The sequence below is a fragment of the Phaenicophaeus curvirostris genome, unplaced genomic scaffold (assembly GCF_032191515.1).
Source record: "Phaenicophaeus curvirostris isolate KB17595 unplaced genomic scaffold, BPBGC_Pcur_1.0 scaffold_213, whole genome shotgun sequence".
Taxonomy (NCBI): domain Eukaryota; kingdom Metazoa; phylum Chordata; class Aves; order Cuculiformes; family Cuculidae; genus Phaenicophaeus; species Phaenicophaeus curvirostris.
The window spans coordinates 14,428-36,068 of NW_027206828.1; the positions used below are offsets into that span (position 1 = coordinate 14,428).

Genomic DNA, 21,641 nt, shown 5'->3' on the forward strand with positions numbered 1-21,641 from the left:
ACACACGGACATGGGGACGGGGACACACGGACATGGGGACAGGGACACCGAGGGACACACGGACATGGGGACAGGGACACACGGACATGGGGACAGGGACACCAAGGGACACACGGACACGGGGACAGGGACACCCAGGGACACACGGACATGGGGACAGGGACACCGAGGGACACACGGACATGGGGACGGGGACACCGAGGGACACACGGACACGGGGACAGGGACACCGAGGGACACACGGCCACGGGGACAGGGACACACGGACATGGGGACGGGGACACCGAGGGACACACGGACATGGGGACAGGGACACCAAGGGACACACGGACATGGGGACAGGGACACACGGACATGGGGACAGGGACACTGAGGGACACACGGACACGGGGACGGGGACACACGGACATGGGGACAGGGACACCGAGGGACACACAGACAAGGGGATGGGGACACACGGACACGGGGACAGGGACACCGAGGGACACACGGACATGGGGACGGGGACACAGACACGGGGACAAGGACACCATGGGACACACGGACATGGGGACAGGGACACCAAGGGACACACGGACACCATGGGAGAGGGACAGACGGACACCGAGAGCCATGGCCATGGGGACACCATGGGGTGGGGACACCAGGGACACAGGGACATGGAGCCGGGGACACCGAGGGACATATGGACAGGGGGACAGGGACACCGAGGGACAGACGGACACGGGGCCGGGGACACTGAGGGACATATGGACAGGGGGCCAGGGACACCAAGGGACACACGGACACCACGGGAGAGGGACAGACGGACACCGAGAGCCATGGCCATGGGGACACCATGGGGCGGGGACACCAGGGACACTGGGACACGGGGCCAGGGACACCAAGGGACACAGGGACAGGGGGCCAGGGACACCGAGGGACAGACGGACACGGGGCCGAGGACAGACGGCCGCGGTACCTGGAAGCCGGCCATGGCGAAGGCGGCCGCCATCTCGCGGTCCCCGTTGCTGCCCTCCTCCCGCAGCACGGCCACCCGCGGGCCACCGCCCTCTGCCCACGGCCACCAGTCAGGGACCCCCGGGGACCAGAGGGACCCCAGAGGGACCATAGGGACCGTAGGGACCCACAGGGACCCACAGGGAATATAGAGACCCCATAGGGACCCATAGAGACCATAGAGACCCATAGAGACCAATAGAGACTCATAGAGACCCCATAGAGACCCCACAGAGACCCCATAGAGACCTATAGGGACCCCATAGACCCCATAGAGCCCATAGAGACCCCATAGGGACCCCACAGAGACCCATAGAGACCCCATAGGGACCCCCCAAGACCCATAGAGACGCCCCAAGACCCATAGAGACTCATAGGGACTCATAAAGACCATAGAGACCAATAGAGACCCATATAGACTCATAGAGACCCTTGGAGACCCATAGAGACAATAGAGATCCCATAGAGACCCTATAGAGACCCATAGGGACCCATAGAGACCCCATAGAGACCCCACAGAGACTCATAGAGACCAATAGAGACTCATAGAGACTCATAGAGACCCCATAGAGATCCCACAGAGACCTTATAGAGACCTATAGGGACCCCATAGGGACCCATAGAGACCCCATAGAGACCCCACAGAGACCCCACAGAGACCCATAGAGACTCATAGAGACTCATAGAGACCCCATAGAGACCCCATAGAGACCTATAGAGACCCCACAGAGACGCATAGAGTCCCATAGAGTCCCATAGAGACCCCATAGAGACCCCATAGAGACCCCATAGAGACCCCACAGAGACCCCATAGAGACCATAGGGACCCATAGAGACCCATAAAGACGCATAGAGACCCATAGAGACCCATAGAGACCCCATAGAGACCCCATAGAGACGTATAGGGACCCACAGAGACCCATAGAGACCCCATAGAGACCAGTAGAGACCCATAGGGACCCAAAGAGACCCAGTAGAGACCCCACAGAGACCCATAGAGACTCATAAAGACTCATAGGGACCCATAGAGACCCCATAGAGACCAATAGAGACCCATAGAGACCCCATAGAGACCCCACAGAGACCCCACAGAGACCCCACAGAGACCCATAGAGACCCCATAGAGACCCCACAGAGACCCCACAGAGACCCCACAGAGACCCCATAGAGACCTATAGAGACCCCACAGAGACCCCATAGAGACCCCACAGAGACCCCACAGAGACCCCATAGCGACCCATAGAGACCCCACAGAGACCCCACAGAGACCCCACAGAGACCCCATAGAGACCCATAGAGACCCCACAGAGACCCCACAGAGACCCCACAGAGCCCCATAGCGACCCCACAGAGACCCACAGAGACCCCACAGAGACCCCATAGAGACCCCACAGAGACCCCATAGAGACCCCACAGAGACCCCACAGAGACCCCATAGAGACCTATAGAGACCCCACAGAGACCCCATAGAGACCCCACAGAGACCCCACAGAGATCCCATAGAGACCCCACAGAGACCCCATAGAGACCTATAGAGACCCCACAGAGACCCCATAGAGACCCCATAGAGACCCCACAGAGACCCCACAGAGACCCCACAGAGACCCCACAGAGATCCCATAGAGACCCCACAGAGACCCCATAGAGACCTATAGAGACCCCACAGAGACCCCATAGAGACCCCACAGAGACCCCACAGAGACCCCATAGCGACCCATAGAGACCCCACAGAGACCCCACAGAGACCCCACAGAGACCCCATAGAGACCCATAGAGACCCCACAGAGACCCCACAGAGACCCCACAGAGACCCCATAGAGACCCCACAGAGCCCCATAGCGACCCCACAGAGACCCACAGAGACCCCACAGAGACCCCACAGAGACCCCATAGAGACCCCACAGAGACCTATAGAGACCCCACAGAGACCCCATAGAGACCCCACAGAGACCCCATAGAGACCCCATAGAGACGCCACAGAGACCCCATAGAGACCCCACAGAGACCCCATAGAGACCCCACAGAGACCCCATAGAGACCTATAGAGACCCCACAGAGACCCCATAGAGCCCCATAGAGACCCCACAGAGACCCCATAGAGCCCCATAGAGACCCCATAGAGACCCCACAGAGACCCCATAGAGACCCCACAGAGACCCCAGAGACCCCACAGAGACCCCATAGAGACCCCATAGAGACCCCATAGAGACCTATAGAGACCCCACAGAGACCCCACAGAGACCCCACAGAGACCCCATAGAGACCTATAGAGACCCCACAGAGACCCCATAGAGCCCCATAGAGACCCCACAGAGACCCCACAGAGACCCCACAGAGACCCCATAGAGCCCCATAGAGACCCCACAGAGACCCCATAGAGACCCCACAGAGACCCCACAGAGACCCCATAGAGACCCCACAGAGACCCCACAGAGACCCCACAGAGACCCCACAGAGACCCCATAGAGACCCCATAGAGACCTATAGAGACCCCACAGAGACCCCATAGAGACCCCACAGAGACCCCACAGAGACCCCACAGAGACCCCATAGAGACCTATAGAGACCCCACAGAGACCCCACAGAGCCCCATAGAGACCCCACAGAGACCCCACAGAGACCCCACAGAGACCCCATAGAGACCCCATAGAGACCCCATAGAGACCCCACAGAGACCCCACAGAGACCCCACAGAGACCCCATAGAGACCTATAGAGACCCCACAGAGACCCCACAGAGACCCCACAGAGACCCCATAGAGACCTATAGAGACCCCACAGAGACCCCACAGAGCCCCATAGAGACCCCACAGAGACCCCACAGAGACCCCACAGAGACCCCACAGAGACCCCATAGAGACCTATAGAGACCCCACAGAGACCCCATAGAGCCCCATAGAGACCCCACAGAGACCCCATAGAGACCCCACAGAGACCCCACAGAGACCCATAGAGACCCCATAGAGACCCCACAGAGACCCCATAGAAACCCCACAGAGACCCCACAGAGACCCCACAGAGACCCCATAGAGACCCCATAGAGACCCCATAGAGACCCACAGAGACCCCACAGAGACTCATAGAGACCCCATAGAGACCCCATAGAGACCCCATAGAGACCTATAGAGGCCCATAGAGACCATAGGGACCCATAGAGACTCATAAAGACCCATAGAGACCCATAGAGACCCATAGAGACCCCACAGAGACCCCATAGAGACCCCATAGAGACCCACAGAGCCCCCATAGAGACCTATAGGGACCCACAGAGACCCACAGAGACCCCATAGAGACCCATAGGGACCCACAGAGACCCACAGAGACCCCATAGAGACCCCATAGAGACCCCACAGAGACCCACAGAGCCCCCATAGAGACCTATAGGGACCCATAGAGACCCACAGAGACCCCATAGAGACCCCATAGAGACCCCATAGAGACCCCATTGAGACCCATTGAGACCCCATTGAGACCTATTGAGACTCATAGAGACCCATAGAGACCCCATAGAGACCCATAGCGACCCCATAGAGCCCCATAAAGACCTATAGGGACCCACAGAGACCCATAGAGACCCCATAGAGACCCCACAGAGACCCCACAGAGCCCCATAGCGACCCCACAGAGACCCCATAGAGCCCCATAAAGACCTATAGGGACCCACAGAGCCCCATAGGTGTCCCCGTCCCCCCCCCCCAGGTGCCCCCCAGGTGCCCCCTGACCCAGGTGGCGCAGCAGGGGGGGCTCGAGGCTGGGGTCGAAGGTGAGGAGGAGGCTGGGGCCGCGGCGGCGCCGCAGGTCGCTCTCCTCCTGCTCCACGCAGGCCACGGCCGCCTGCTCCCTCTCCAGACGGAAGCTGGTGGCCTCCCAGACGGCTCGGAGGTCCCCGACGGGCTCGGCCAACACGGAGACCCCCCCGAGCACCACCTCCACCTGGCCGGGAGGACGAGGAGAAGGTGAGAGGAACGTGAGGAACGTGAGGAACGGGGGCCACCAGCATCTCGACCCGCTTGAGATGAGGAGGAACGTAGGGTCAGGGCCACCACCACCTCTCGGGGTCCCCCCCCTCACCGTGGCCTCGGGGCCGTAGGGGCCGCTGTGGCCGATGGGGACGCAGGTGACCCCGGCCACCCGGTAGCGCCGGCAAACGTCCTCGGTGGCATCTACGGGGACCTCCAGGACGAGACCCGGCTCCTCGGCGAAGAGCACGGCCAGCGCTGTGGGGACAGAGGACACGGAGATGATGGAGACGTGGAGAAGATGAGGGGGTGGGGACATGGGGACATGGAGAACATGGACATGGGGAACATGAGGACATGGGGACATGGAGAAGATGGAGACGTGGAGAAGATGGGGGTGTGGGGACATGGAGAGCATTGAAGAACATGGGGACATGGAGAACATGGAGAACATGGACATGGAGAGCATTGAAGAACATGGGGACATGGAGACATGGAGAACATGGACATGGGGAACATGGAGGACATGGGGACATGGGGACATGGAGAACATGGAGAACATGGACATAGGGACACGGAGAACATGGGGACATGGAGACATGGAGAACATGGGGACATGGAGACATGGAGAACATGGGGACATGGGGACATGGAGAACATGGGGACATGGGGACATTGAGGACATGGAGAAGATGGAGACGTGGAGAAGATGAGGGTGTGGAGACATGCGGACGTGGAGACATGGAGAAGATGGGGACATTGAGGACATGGAGAACATGGGGACATTGAGGACATGGGGAAGATGGAGACGTGGAGAAGATAGGGGTGTGGGGACACTGAGGACGTGGAGAGCATTGAAGAACCTGGGGACATGGAGAACATGGGGACATTGAGGACATGGAGAACATGGGGACATGGGGACATTGAGGACATGGAGAAGATGGAGACGTGGAGAAGATGGGGGTGTGGGGACATGGGGACATGGAGAAGATGGACATGGGGACATGGAGAAGATGGGGACATGGGGACATTGAGGACATGGAGAAGATGGGGGACATGGGGACATGGAGAACATGGACATGGAGAACATGAGGAGATGGGGACATGGAGAAGATGGAGACGTGGAGAAGATGGGGGGCTGGGAACATGGGGACATGGAGAGCATTGAAGAACATGGGGACATGGAGACATGGAGAACATGGAGGACATGGGGACATGGAGGACATGGGGACATGGAGGACATGGGGACATTGAGGACATGGAGAACATGGGGACATTGAGGACATGGAGAACATGGAGACGTGGAGAAGATGAGGATGTGGAGACATGGGGACATGGAGACATGGAGAAGATGGGGACATTGAGGACATGGAGAAGATGGAGACATGGAGAAGATGAGGGTGTGGGGACATGGGGACATGGAGAACATTGAAGAACATGGCGACATGGAGAACATGGACATGGGGACATTGAGGACATGGAGAAGATGGAGACGTGGAGAAGATGGGGGTGTGGGGACATGGAGAGCATTGAAGAACATGGGGACATGGAGAACATGGACATGGGGAACATGGAGAACATGGGGACATGGGGACATGGAGACATGGAGAACATGGGGACATGGGGACATGGAGAACATGGGGACATGGGGACATGGAGAACATGGGGAGATTGAGGACATGGAGAACATGGGGACATGGGGACATTGAGGACATGGAGAAGATGGGGAACATTGAGGATATGGAGAAGATGGAGACGTGGAGAAGATGGGGGGCTGGGGACATGGGGACATGGAGAGCATTGAAGAACATGGGGACATGGAGAACATGGAGAACATGGGGACATGGGGACATTGAGGACGTGGAGGACATGGGGACATGGAGAACATGGAGAACATGGAGAACATGGAAGACATGGAGAACATGGGGACATGGGGACATGGAGGACATGGGGACATGGAGAACATGGGGACATGGAGAACATGGGGACATGGAGGACATGGAGAAGATGGAGACGTGGAGAAGATGAGGGTGTGGGGACATGGGGACATGGAGAAGATGGACATGGGGACATGGAGAACATGGGGACATTGAGGACATGGAGAAGATGGAGACATGGGGACATGGAGAACATGGACATGGAGAAGATGGAGACGTGGAGAAGATGGGGGGCTGGGGACATGGGGACATGGAGAGCATTGAAGAACATGGGGACATGGAGACATGGAGAACATGGACATGGGGAACATGGAGAACATGGGGACATGGGGACATTGAGGACATGGAGAAGATGGAGACGTGGAGAAGATGGGGGCTGGGGACATGGGGACATGGAGACATGGAGAACGTGGACATGGGGAACATGGAGAACATGGGGACATGGGGACGTTGAGGACCTGGAGAAGATGGGGGACATGGGGACATGGAGAACATGGACATGGAGAACATGAGGACATGGGGACATGGAGAGCATTGAAGAACATGGGGACATGGAGAACATGGGGACATGGAGACGTTGAGGACATGGAGATGATGGAGGACATGGAGAACATGGACATGAAGAAGATGGAGGACATGGGGACGTGGGGGACATGGGGACATGGAGACATGGAGAAGATGGACATGGGGACATGGAGAACATGAGGACATGGGGACGTTGAGGACGTGGAGAATATGGGGGACATGGGGACGTTGAGGACATGGAGAAGATGGAGACGTGGAGAAGATGGGGGTGTGGGGACATAGGGACATGGAGAGCATTGAAGAACATGGGGACATGGAGAATATGGGGACATTGAGGACGTGGAGAAGATGGGGGACACGGGGACATGGATATGGGGAACATGGACATGGGGGACCTGGGGACATGGAGAACATGGGGACATGGAGAACATGGGGGACATGAACACATGGAGAACGTGTTGATATGGGGAATGTGGACATGGAGGACATTGAGAACATGGAGGACAAGGGGGACACGGAGAACATGGGGACATGGATACGGGGACATGGGGAACATGGGGAACATGGAGAACATGGAGAACACGGGGACATGAAGAACATGGGGGACATGGAGAACAAGGGGGATATGGACATGGTGAACATTGAGAACATGGGGACATGAGGACATGGAGAACACGAGGACATGGGTATGAGAAACATGGACATGGGGGACGTGGGGACATGAAGCCATGGAGAACATGGGGACGTGGAGAACGTGGGGATGTGGATATGGGGAACATGGACATGGAGAACATGGGGGATATGGAGAATGTGGACATGGGGACATGGAGAACATGGGGACATGGAGAACATGGGGACATGGAGAACGTGGAGAACATGGATATGAGGAACATGGACATGGAGAACATGTGGGACATGGGGACAAGGAGAACATGAGGACATGGAGAACATGGAGAACATGGAAGACAGGGATATGGGGAACATGGACATGGGGGACCTGAGGACATGGGGAACATGGAGAACAGGAAGGACATGGAGAACATGGGGACATGGGGAACATGGACATGGAGAACGTGGGGGACATGAAGACATGGAGAACGTGTTGATATGGGGAACGTGGACATGGAGGACATGGAGAACATGGAGGACAAGAGGGACACGGAGAACATGGGGGACATGGACAACAAGGGGGACATGGGGATATGGGGACATGAAGACATGGAGAACGTGGACATGGGGAACATGGACATGGAGACCACGGGGGACATGGAGAACAAGGAGGACACGGGGGGACAAGAAGCCATGGAGAACATGGAGAACAAGAAGGGCATGGAGAACATGGAGATGGAGACCACGGGGAGATGGAGACCACAGGGAGATGGAGACCATGGAGAGATGGAGAACATGGAGAGATGGAGACCATGGAGAGAAGGAGACCATGGAGGACGTGAGGAGCAGGAGAAGGTGCGGACGGGGTCGGGGTCAGGGGGGGTTGGAAGGTCTCACGGGTGGCTGCGGCGGGGAGGTCCCCGAGGTCGAGGCGGAGGCCGCAGTTGCCGGCGAAGGCCATCTCCAGCGCCGCCCCCACCAGGCCCCCGTCGCTCACGTCGTGCCCCGCGCTCAGCACCCGCCCTGGGCCGCGAGGGCACCCGGCTCAGCCCGCGACAGCAAACCCGCACCCCAAAACCCCCTTTTTACACCCCAAACCCCACTTTTTCCTCCAAATTCCACCCCAAACCCCCTTTTTACACCCCAAACCCCACTTTTTCCTCCAAATTCCACCCCAAAACCCCCTTTTTACACCCCAAACCCCCCTTTTTCCTCCAAAATCCACCCCAAAACCCCCTTTTTACACCCCAAACCCCACTTTTTCCTCCAAATTCCACCCCAAAACCCCCTTTTTACACCCCAAACCCCACTTTTTCCTCCAAATTCCACCCCAAAACCCCCTTTTTACACCCCAAACCCCCCTTTTTCCTCCAAAATCCACCCCAAAACCCCCTTTTTACACCCCAAACCCCCCTTTTTCCTCCAAAATCCACCCCAAACCCCCCTTTTTAGACCCCAAACCCCACTTTTTCCTCCAAAATCCACCCCAAACTCCCCTTTTTAGACCCAAACCCACCTTTTCCCCCTCAAAATTCACCCCAAACCCCCCTTTTTAGCCCCAAATCCCCCTTTTTACACCCCAAATCCCCCTCTTCAGACCCCAAATCTCCCTTTTTAGCCCCAAACCCCCCTTTTTAGCCCCCAAACCCCCACTTTTTCCTCCAAAATCCACCCCAAAACCCCCTTTTTACACCCCAAACCCCCCTTTTTCCTCCAAATTCCACCCCAAAACCCCCTTTTTACACCCCAAACCCCACTTTTTCCGCCAAAATCCACCCCAAAACCCCCTTTTTACACCCCAAACCCCACTTTTTCCTCCAAAATCCACCCCAAAACCCCTTTTTTAGACCCAAACCCCACCTTTTTCCTCCAAAATCCACCCCAAACCCCCCTTCTTACACCCCAAACCCCAATTTTTCCTCCAAATTCCACCCCAAAACCCCCTTTTTACACCCCAAACCCCACTTTTTCCACCAAAATCCACCCCAAAACCCCCTTTTTAGACCCCAAACCCCCCTTTTTCCTCACAATTCCACCCCAAACCCCACTTTTTCCACCAAAATCCACCCCAAACCCCCTTTTTAGACCCCAAACCCCCCTTTTCCCCCTCAAATTCCACCCCAAACCCCACTTTTTCCACCAAAATCCACCCCAAACCCCCTTTTTAGGCCCCAAACCCCCCTTTTCTCCCTCAAATTCCACCCCAAACCCCACTTTTTCCTCCAAAATCCACCCCAAAACCCCCTTTTTAGACGTCCAAACCCCCTTTTCCCCCTCAAATTCCACCCCAAACCCCTCTTTTTAGACCCCAAACCCCCCTTTTTAGACCAAAACCCCCCTTTCCCCCTCAAATTCCACCCCAAACCCCACTTTTTAGCCCCAAAACCCCCTTTTTAGACCCCAAACCCCCCTTTTTCCTCCAAAATCCACCCCAAAACCCCCTTTTTAGACCCCAAACCCCCCCTTTTTCCCCTCAAATCCCACCCCAAACCCCCCTTTTTGTCCCCAAACCCCCTTTTTTTCCCCCCCAAACCCCTTTCCCCTCCCCCAAATCCCCCTTATTTTTGGGGTCCACCCCTCATTTTGGGGGTCCCCCTTTTATTTTGGGCCCCCCCCTTTATTTTGGGGCCCCCCCTTTATTTTGGGGCCCCCCCCTTTATTTTGGGGGCCCCCCCACTCACCCTTGATGAGCTCCTGGGTGACCTCGAAGGCGGCGACGAGGTTTTTGGGGTCCTCGAGGTCGGGGCAGGCGTCCCCCAACTGAGCGAAGACCTGAGCCAGGGCGCTGCCCCCCAAGCGGTGTCGCCCCGGGCTCAGCGGCACCCACAGCACCGCGCCTGCGCCCCCCCAAAAAAACCACATCAGGGCACCCCAAAAACGGGACCGGGCATCTCGAAATACCCCCCAACCGCCCCAAAATGCACCAAAACCGCTCGAAAATAACCCCGAACCATCCCAAACTGCCCCAAAATACCTCGAAACCACCCTAAAATATCCCAGACTCCCCTAAAATCCCCCCCCAACAGCCCTAAAATCCCCCCAAACTGCCCCAAAATACCTCGAAACCACCCTAAAATATCCCAGACTCCCCTAAAATCCCCCCAAACAGCCCTAAAATCCCCCCAAACTGCCCCAAAATACCTCAAAACCACCCTAAAATATCCCAGACTCCCCTAAAATACCCCCAAAATGCACCAAAATCCCCCCAAAATGCCCCAAAATACCTCAAAACCACTCAAAATACTCCAAAGCCACCCCAAAACCCCTCAAAATACCCCAATAACTCCCCAAAATGCCCCCAAACCAGCTCAAAATACCCCCAAACCTCCCCGAAATACCTCAAAACCACCCCAAAACCCCTTAAAATGCCCCCAAACCCCTCAAAATGCCCCAAAACCCCTCAAAACACACCCAAACCCCTCAAAATACCCCCAAAATACCCTAAAACCTCCCCAAAACACCCCAAAATACCCCAAAACCCCTCAAAATACCCCCAAAATACCCTAAAACCTCCCCAAAACACCCCAAAATACCCCAAAACCCCTCAAAATACCCCCAAATCACTCAAAATACCCTAAAACCTCCCCCAAATACCCCCAAGCCAGCTCAAAGTACCCCAAAAATCACTCAAACCCCCTCAAAATACCCCCAAACCACTCAAAAGTTCCAAAACCACCCCAAAATCACTCAAAATACCCCCAAACCTCCCCAAAATCACTCAAAATACCCTAAAACCTCCCCCAAATACCTCAAAACCACCCCAAAACCCCTCAAAATACCCCAAAACACCCCAAAATCACTCAAAATCCCCTAAAACCAGCCCAAACCTCCTCAAAATACCCCAAAACCACCCTAAACCCCCTCAAAATACCCCAAAATCACTCAAAATACCCCAAAACACCCCAAAATCACTCAAAATACTCCAAACCTCCTCAAAATACCCCAAAACCCCTCAAAATACCCCCAAACCACCCCAAAACCCCTCAAAATGCCCCAAAATTCCTCAAAATACCCCCACAAAGCCCTCAAAATACCCCCAAATCCCTCAAAACCAGCTCAAAATACCCCAAAACCCCTCAAAATACCCCCCAAACCCCTCAAAATGCCCCAAAATGCCTCAAAATACCCCCAAAACCCCTCAAAATGCCCCAAAACCCCTCTAAATGCCCCCAAAACCCCTCTAAATGCCCCCAAAACCCCTCAAAATACCCCAAAATCCCTCAAAATCCCTCAAAACCAGCTCAAAATGCCCCAAAACCCCTCAAAACACCCCAAAATCCCTCAAAACGCCCCCAAACCCCTCAAAACACCCCAAAACCCCTCAAAACGCCCCCAAAACCCCTCAAAACACCCCAAAACCCCTCAAAATACCGCAAAACCTCCTCAAAACACCCCAAAACCCCTCAAAATGCCCCAAAATCCCTCAAAACCCCCCAAAATCCCTCAAAATACCCCACAACACCCCAAAATCCCTCAAAATACCCCAAAACCCCTCAAAACACCCCAAAACCCCTCAAAATGCCCCAAAACCCCTCAAAACACCCCAAAACCCCTCAAAATACCCCAAACCCCCCCAAAATGCCCCAAAACCCCTCAAAACACCCCAAAACCCCTCAAAACACCCCAAAACCTCCTCAAAACGCCCCCAAATCCCTCAAAACACCCCAAAACCCCTCAAAATACCCCAAAATCCCTCAAAATGCCCCAAAACCCCTCAAAACACCCCAAAACCCCTCAAAATACCCCAAAACCCCTCAAAATGCCCCAAAATCCCTCAAAATGCCCCCAAACCCCTCAAAACGCCCCAAAACCCCTCAAAATGCCCCAAAATCCCTCAAAACACCCCAAAACCCCTCAAAACGCCCCAAAACCCCTCAAAACACCCCAAAACCCCTCAAAACACCCCAAAACGCCCCAAACCCCCCAAAATGCCCCCCGGTTGCCGGTGCCGCCGGTCTCACCTCTGCCCTGGGGACACTTGAGGTCGGGGGTGACGGTGGCCGTGATGTCGGGGCACACGGCGTAGGCCGAGACCACCAGGGTTCCTGGGGGGACGGGGGGGGGGGACCCCAAAACCTTCATCAGCCTCATGGGGACACCAAGACCATCCTCGGGGTGGCCCCAGGACCCAGCATGGTGGCCCCAGGACCCATTGTGGTGGCCCCAAGACCCATTGTAGTGACCCCAAGACCATCATCATGGTGACCCCAAAACATCATGATGACCCCAAAACCATCATCATGGTGACCCCAAACCCATCATGGTGGCCCCAAGACCCATTGTGGTGGCCCCAAGACCATCCTTGTGGTGGCCCCAAGACCCATTGTAGTGACCCCAGGCCCATCGTGGTGACCCCAAGACCATCCTCATGTTGACCCCAGGACCATCGTGGTGGCCCCAGGACCCATCATGGTGACCCCAAAACCATCATGGTGACCCCAAGACCCATTGTAGTGGCCCCAAGACCATCCTCATGTTGACCCCAGGACCATCATGGTGGCCCCAGGACCCATCATGGTGACCCCAAGACCCATCGTGGTGACCCCAAGACCCATTGTGGTGACTCCAGGACCATCATGGTGACCCCAAACCCATCATGGTGACCCCAAGACCATCCTCATGGTGGCCCCAAGACCCATTGTAGTGACCCCAGGCCCATCGTGGTGGCCCCAAGACCCATCATGGTGGCCCCAGGCCCATTGAGGTGACCCCAGGTCCATCATGGTGGCCCCAAGACCATCCTCATGGTGACCCCAAGACCATCCTCATGGTGACCCCAAGACCCATTGTAGTGACACCAAACCCATCATGGTGACCCCAAAACCATCATCATGGTGACCCCAGGCCCATCATGGTGACCCCAAGACCCATCGTGGTGACCCCAAGACCATCATCATGGTGACCCCAGGCCCATCATGGTGACCCCAAGACCCATCGTGGTGGCCCCAAGACCCATCGTGGTGGCCCCAAGACCATCATCGTGGTGACTCCAAGACCCATTGTAGTGACCCCAAACCCATCATGGTGACCCCAAAACCATCATCGTGGTGACCCCAAACCCATCATCATGGTGGCCCCAGGACCATCGTGGTGACCCCAAACCCATCATGGTGACCCCAAAACCATCGTGGTGGCCCCAAAACCATCATGGTGACCCCAAACCCATCATGGTGGCCCCAAGACCATCATGGTGACCCCAAGACCATCCTTGTGGTGGCCCCAAGACCCATTGTAGTGACCCCAGGCCCATCGTGGTGACCCCAAGACCATCCTCATGTTGACCCCAGGACCATCATGGTGGTCCCAGGACCCATCGTGGTGACCCCAAAACCATCGTGGTGACCCCAAGACCATCATGGTGGCCCCAAGACCCATTGTAGTGACCCCAGGCCCATCGTGGTGACCCCAAGACCATCCTCATGTTGACCCCAGGACCATCATGGTGGTCCCAGGACCCATCGTGGTGACCCCAAAACCATCGTGGTGACCCCAAGACCATCATGGTGGCCCCAAGACCCATTGTAGTGACCCCAGGCCCATCGTGGTGACCCCAAGACCCATCGTGGTGGCCCCAAGACCCATCGTGGTGACCTCAAGACCCATCGTGGTGGCCCCAGGACCCATCGTGGTGACCCCAGGACCATCATGATGGCCCCAAACCCATCGTGGTGACCCCAAAACCATCATGGTGGCCCCAAGACCCATTGTAGTGACCCCAAAACCATCATGGTGGCCCCAAACCCATCGTGGTGACCCCAAGACCATCATGGTGACCCCAAACCCATCGTGGTGACCCCAAACCCATCATGGTGACCCTCAAAACCCATCATGGTGACCCCAAACCCATCATGGTGACCCCAAAACCATCATCATGGTGACCCCAAACCCATCATGGTGACCCCAAGACCCATCGTGGTGGCCCCAGGACCATCATGGTGACCCCAAAACAATCATGGTGACCCCAAACCCATCATCATGGTGACCCTAAAACCATCGTGGTGACCCCAGGCCCATCATGGTGACCCCAAGACCATCCTCACATTGACCCCAGGACCATCATGGTGGTCCCAGGACCATCGTGGTGGCCCCAGGACCATCGTGGTGGCCCCAGGACCCATCATGGTGACCCCAAAACCATCATCATGGTGACCCCAGGCCCATTGAGGTGACCCCAGGCCCATCGTGGTGGTTTCATCCATGGGTTCCTCTCCCTGGTGGTGACCCCAAACCCATCATGGTGACCCCAAGACCATCATGGTGACCCCAGGCCCATCGTGGTGACCCCAAGACCATCGTGGTGACCCCAGGCCCATGGTGGTGACCCCAGGACTCACCGGGGGCCATGACAGTCTGGGGCCCGACGCGGGCGGCCATGCTGAGCGAGTCCTTCCCGCCGTCGATGGCCACGCCGAGGCGGTGGAGAAGCTCCACCAGGGCCTCGCAGGCCGCCACCAGCGCCCCCCCCTCGGCCCCCGTCTTGCCGCCCCACATCCAGTTCCCCGAGCACTTCACGTCCTGCAGGAACGGGGACAACGGGGACACGGACCTCAGGGGGGACCCGGAGCTCACGGAGCCACCAGGAACCCCCTGGAGGCACCAGGAACCCCATGGAGAAACCTGGAGCTCATGGAGGCACCTGGAGCTCATGGAGACACCAGGACCCCCCTGGAGACACCAGGAATCCCGTGGAGAAGCCTGGAGCTCATGGAGGCACCAGGAACCCCATGGAGAAACCTGGAGCTCATGGAGACACCAGGAATCCCGTGGAGAAGCCTGGAGCTCATGGAGGCACCAGGAACCCCATGGAGGAACCTGGAGCTCATGGAGGCACCAGGAACCCCATGGAGGAACCTGGAGCTCATGGAGGCACCAGGAACCCCATGGAGAAGCCTGGAGCTCATGGAGGCACCAGGAACCCAATAGAGAAACCTGGAGCTCATGGAGGCACCAGGAACCCCATGGAGAAACCTGGAGCTCACGGAGGCACCAGGAACCCCATGGAGACACTAGGAACCCCATGGAGAAGCCTGGAGCTCATGGAGAAACCTGGAGCTCATGGAGGCACCAGGAACCCCCATGGAGAAGCCTGGAGCTCATGGAGGCACCTGGAGCTCATGGAGGCACCAGGAACCCCATGGAGAAACCTGGAGCTCATGGAGGCACCTGGAGCTCATGGAGGCACCAGGAACCCAATAGAGAAACCTGGAGCTCATGGAGGCACCAGGACCCCATGGAGACACCTGGAGCTCATGGAGTAACCAGGAACCCCCTGGAGACACCTGGAGCTCATGGAGGCACCTGGAGCTCATGGAGGCACCAGGAACCCAATAGAGAAACCTGGAGCTCATGGAGGCACCAGGAACCCCATGGAGAAACCTGGAGCTCATGGAGGCACCAGGAACCCCCTGGAGAAACCTGGAGCTCATGGAGGCACCAGGAACCCAACAGAGAAACCTGGAGCTCATGGAGGCACCAGGAACCCCATGGAGACACTAGGAACCCCATGGAGAAGCCTGGAGCTCATGGAGGCACCAGGAACCCCATGGAGAAACCTGGAGCTCATGGAGAAACCTGGAGCTCATGGAGGCACCAGGAACCCCCTGGAGAAACCTGGAGCTCATGGAGGCAGCAGGAACCCCCTGGAGAAACCTGGAGCTCATGGAGGCACCTGGAGCTCATGGAGGCACCAGGAACCCCATGGAGAAACCTGGAGCTCATGGAGAAACCTGGAGCTCATGGAGAAACCTGGAGCTCATGGAGGCACCAGGAACCCCATGGAGGAACCTGGAGCTCATGGAGGCACCAGGAACCCCATGGAGAAACCTGGAGCTCATGGAGACACCAGGAGCTCATGGAGGCACCAGGAACCCCATGGAGAAACCTGGAGCTCATGGAGAAACCTGGAGCTCATGGAGGCACCAGGAACCCCCATGGAGAAGCCTGGAGCTCATGGAGGCACCAGGAACCCCATGGAGAAACCTGGAGCTCATGGAGGTACCTGGAGCTCATGGAGGCACCAGGAACCCAATAGAGAAACCTGGAGCTCATGGAGGCACCAGGACCCCATGGAGACACCTGGAGCTCATGGAGTAACCAGGAACCCCCTGGAGACACCTGGAGCTCATGGAGGCACCTGGAGCTCATGGAGGCACCAGGAACCCAATAGAGAAACCTGGAGCTCATGGAGGCACCAGGAACCCAACAGAGAAACCTGGAGCTCATGGAGGCACCAGGAACCCCATGGAGACACTAGGAACCCCATGGAGAAGCCTGGAGCTCATGGAGGCACCAGGAACCCCATGGAGAAACCTGGAGCTCATGGAGAAACCTGGAGCTCATGGAGGCACCAGGAACCCCATGGAGAAACCTGGAGCTCATGGAGGCACCTGGAGCTCATGGAGGCACCAGGAACCCAATAGAGAAACCTGGAGCTCATGGAGGCACCAGGACCCCATGGAGACACCTGGAGCTCATGGAGGCACCAGGAACCCCATGGAGACACTAGGAACCCCATGGAGAAGCCTGGAGCTCATGGAGGCACCAGGAACCCCATGGAGAAACCTGGAGCTCATGGAGAAACCTGGAGCTCATGGAGGCACCAGGAACCCCATGGAGAAACCTGGAGCTCATGGAGGCACCTGGAGCTCATGGAGACACCAGGACCCCCCTGGAGACACCAGGAATCCCGTGGAGAAACCCGGAGCTCATGGAGGCACCAGGAACCCCCTGGAGAAACCTGGAGCTCATGGAGGCACCAGGAACCCCATGGAGAAGCCTGGAGCTCATGGAGGAACCTGGAGCTCATGGAGGCACCAGGAGCCCCATGGAGACACCAGGACCAGAGAAGGAGGACACGGAGACACCGGGAACCCCATGGAGACACCAGGAGCTCATGGAGACACCAGGACCCCATGGAGACACCAGGAACCCCATGGAGAAACCTGGAGCTCATGGAGGCACCAGGACCCCATGGAGACACCAGGAACCCCATGGAGACACCAAGCCCAGGGAAGGAGAACATGGAGCCACCAGGAACCCCATGGAGACACCAGGACCAGGGAAGGAGAACATGGAGAGCCACCAGGAACCCCATGGAGACCCCAGGACCAGGGAAGGAGAACATGGAGAGCCACCAGGAACCCCATGGAGACACCAGGAACCCCATGGAGACACCAGGACCAGGGAAGGAGAACATGGAGCCACCAGAAGCAGGAGGTCTCACCTTGAGGGCCGTGACGCGGGCGAAGACCAGGTTGGTGAGGGCCTCGGTGAGGGCCAGGCGGGCGCCGGCCGCGGGGTCCAGGAGGCCCTTGATGGGCTGCTCGCCCAGGGCGGTGGCCGCCCCCACCGTGTCCCAGTGGGACAGGGCCACCACGGCCACGTCGGCCAGCGGCGTGTGCAGGGGGCCCACGCACTGCTGCTGGGCCACCAGCCCCGTCACCGAGCGGTCCACCTGCCCGGGCCACCAAGAAGGGGTTGGGGGCCACCAGGAAGGGGTTGGTGGCCACCAAGGAGGTTGGAGATACAAGGGGTTGGGGATATGAAGGGGTTGGGGGCCACCAAGAAGGGGTTGGGGGCCACCAAGAAGGTTGGAGATACAAGGGGTTGGGGATATGAAGGGGTTGGGGGCCACCAAGAAGGGGTTGGGGGCCACCAAGAAGGGGTTGGGGGCCACCAAGAAGGGGTTGGAGATACAAGGGGTTGGGGATATGAAGGGGTTGGGGGCCACCAAGAAGGTTGGAGATACAAGGGGTTGGGGATATGAAAGGGTTGGGGGCCACCAAGAAGGGGTTGGGGGCCACCAAGAAGGTTGGAGATACAAGGGGTTGGGGATATGAAGGGGTTGGGGGCCACCAAGAAGGGGTTGGGGGCCACCAAGAAGGTTGGAGATACAAGGGGTTGGGGATATGAAGGGGTTGGGGGCCACCAAGAAGGTTGGAGATAGAAAGGAGTTGGTGGCCACCAAGAAGGTTGAGGATATGGAGGGGTTGGTGGCCACCAAGAAGCTTGGAGATACAAGGGGTTAGGGATATGAAGGGGTTGGGGGCCACCAAGAAGGGGTTGGGGGCCACCAAGGAGGTTGGAGATACAAGGGGTTGGAGATACAAGGGGTTGGGGGCCACCAAGAAGGGGTTGGTGGCCACCAAGAAGGTTGGAGATACAAGGGGTTGGGGATATGAAAGGGTTGGGGGCCACCAAGAAGGGGTTGGGGGCCACCAAGAAGGTTGGAGATACAAGGGGTTGGGGATATGGAGGGGTTGGGGGCCACCAAGAAGGGGTTGGGGGCCACCAAGGAGGGGTTGGGGGCCACCAAGGAGGGGTTGGGGGCCACCAAGGAGGGGTTGGAGATATGAAGGGGTTGGGGGCCACCAAGAAGGGGTTGGGGGCCACCAAGAAGGGGTTGGGGGCCACCAAGGAGGTTGGAGATACAAGGGGTTGGAGATACAAGGGGTTGGGGGCCACCAAGAAGGGGTTGGGGGCCACCAAGAAGGGGTTGGGGGCCACCAAGAAGGTTGGAGATACAAGGGGTTGGGGATATGGAGGGGTTGGGGGCCACCAAGAAGGGGTTGGGGGCCACCAAGGGGGTTGGAGATACAAGGGGTTGGTGGCCACCAAGAAGGTTGAGGATATAGAGGGGTTGGTGGCCACCAAGGAGGTTGAGGATATGGAGGGGTTGGTGGCCACCCAGGCTGGAGGTCCAGGAGCTGCAGGGTGGCTGCGAGGCCCCTCGGTGGTGGCCCCAGGTACCTTGTTGGTGAGGTAGCGCTTGCTGGCCACCGCCGGCAGCCGCAGGACCCTCTCGAGCGCCTGGCGCAGCGTCAGCCCCGGGGGCAGCTCCAGCGGCCGCAGCCTGGGACGCGTCTTCTGCAGCACGAACTCCTGCCAGAAGGTCACCGGGGGCCACCCTCAGGGGGGCCTCAAGGCCATCGGGTGGCCCTCAAACCCTTCTGGTGGTCCTGAAGACCTTTAGGTGGTCCTCAAGCCCATCTCATGGTCCTCAACCCATCTCATGGTCCTCAACCCATCTCATGGTCTTCAAGCCCATCAGGGGGTCCTCAAGCTCATCGCATGGTCCTCAAGCCCATCAGAGGGTCCTCAAGCCCATCAGAGGGTCCTCAAGCCCATCAGAGGGTCCTCAAGCCCATCAGGGGGTCCTCAAGCCCATCAGAGGGTCCTCAAGCCCATCTCAAGGTTCTCAAGACCATCTCAAGGTTCTCAAGCCCATCGCATGGTCCTCAAGACCTTTAGGTGGTCCTCAAGCCCATCGCATGGTCCTCAAGCCCATCTCAGGGTCCTCAAGCCCATCGCATGGTCCTCAAGCCCATCAGAGGGTCTTCAAGCCCATCTCATGGTCCTCAAGACCATCAGGGGGTCCTCCAGCCCATCTCATGGTCCTCAAGACCATCAGAGGGTCCTCAGCTCATCGCATGGTCCTCAAGCCCATCTCATGGTCCTCAAGACCATCAGGGGGTCCTCAAGCCCATCACATGGTCCTCCAGCCCATCGCATGGTCCTCCAGCCCATCGCATGGTCCTCAAGCCCATCGCATGGTCCTCAAGACCATCTCATGGTTCTCAAGCCCATCGCATGGTCCTCAAGCCCATCGCATGGTCCTCCAGCCCATCACATGGTCCTCAAGACCATCTCATGGTTCTCAAGCCCATCGCATGGTCCTCAAGACCATCTCAAGGTCCTCAAGCCCATCGCATGGTCCTCAAGCCCATCTCATGGTCTTCAAGACCATCAGGGGGTCCTCAAGCTCATCGCATGGTCCTCAAGACCATCGCATGGTCCTCAAGCCCATCGCATGGTCCTCAAGACCATCGCATGGTCCTCAAGCCCATCGCATGGTCCTCAAGTCCATCTCAAGGTTCTCAAGACTATCGCATGGTCCTCAAGCCCATCTCATGGTCCTCAAGACTATCGCATGGTCCTCAAGCCCATCTCATGGTCCTCAAGACCATCTCATGGTCCTCAAGACCATCTCATGGTCTTCAAGACCATCTCATGGTCTTCAAGACCATCGCATGGTCCTCAAGCCCATCAGGGGGTCCTCAAGCCCATCTCATGGTCCTCAAGCCCATCTCAGGGTCCTCAAGCCCATCGCATGGTCCTCAAGCCCATCTCATGGTCCTCCAGCCCATCTCATGGTCCTCAAGCCCATCTCATGGTCTTCAAGCCCATCAGGGGGTCCTCAAGCTCATCGCATGGTCCTCAAGCCCATCTCAAGGTCCTCAAGCCCATCGCATGGTCCTCAAGCCCATCGCATGGTCCTCAAGTCCATCTCAAGGTTCTCAAGACCATCTCATGGTCCTCAAGACCATCTCATGGTCTTCAAGCCCATCAGGGGGTCCTCAAGCTCATCGCATGGTCCTCAAGCCCATCAGGGGGTTCTCAAGCCCATCGCATGGTCCTCAAGCCCATCGCATGGTCCTCAAGCCCATCAGGGGGTCCTCAAGCCCATCAGGGGGTCCTGAACCACCATCATGATGATCTTCAACCCCTTTGAGATGGTCTCCTCCATCCTGATGGGCTCCAGCCTCATCATCACGGTGTCTCCAACCCCACTGAGATGGTCTCCAACCCCTTTGAGATGGTCTCCTCCACCCTGA

At 57.4% G+C, this 21,641-nt stretch overlaps 1 protein-coding gene and 2 pseudogenes across 1 annotated transcript in view; all 3 read right to left on the reverse strand.

Annotated features, from left to right (window-relative positions):
* PFAS (phosphoribosylformylglycinamidine synthase) overlaps nucleotides 1-21,641 on the reverse strand; it is a 50,777-nt gene that overhangs the window by 5,680 nt on the left and 23,456 nt on the right. Inside the window, exons 17-25 of the mRNA XM_069882576.1 lie at nucleotides 19,777-19,908; nucleotides 18,251-18,481; nucleotides 15,363-15,543; nucleotides 12,990-13,073; nucleotides 10,710-10,865; nucleotides 8,926-9,051; nucleotides 5,070-5,215; nucleotides 4,721-4,931; nucleotides 962-1,053 (exon numbers count right to left, since the gene is read on the reverse strand). Of these exons, the coding sequence (XP_069738677.1) occupies nucleotides 962-1,053; nucleotides 4,721-4,931; nucleotides 5,070-5,215; nucleotides 8,926-9,051; nucleotides 10,710-10,865; nucleotides 12,990-13,073; nucleotides 15,363-15,543; nucleotides 18,251-18,481; nucleotides 19,777-19,908 (1,359 nt within the window). The remainder of the gene's footprint in view (nucleotides 1-961; nucleotides 1,054-4,720; nucleotides 4,932-5,069; nucleotides 5,216-8,925; nucleotides 9,052-10,709; nucleotides 10,866-12,989; nucleotides 13,074-15,362; nucleotides 15,544-18,250; nucleotides 18,482-19,776; nucleotides 19,909-21,641) is intronic.
* Nucleotides 1,371-2,989, reverse strand: LOC138734764 (shematrin-like protein 2; annotated as a pseudogene).
* LOC138734776 (uncharacterized) lies at nucleotides 3,260-4,642 on the reverse strand (annotated as a pseudogene).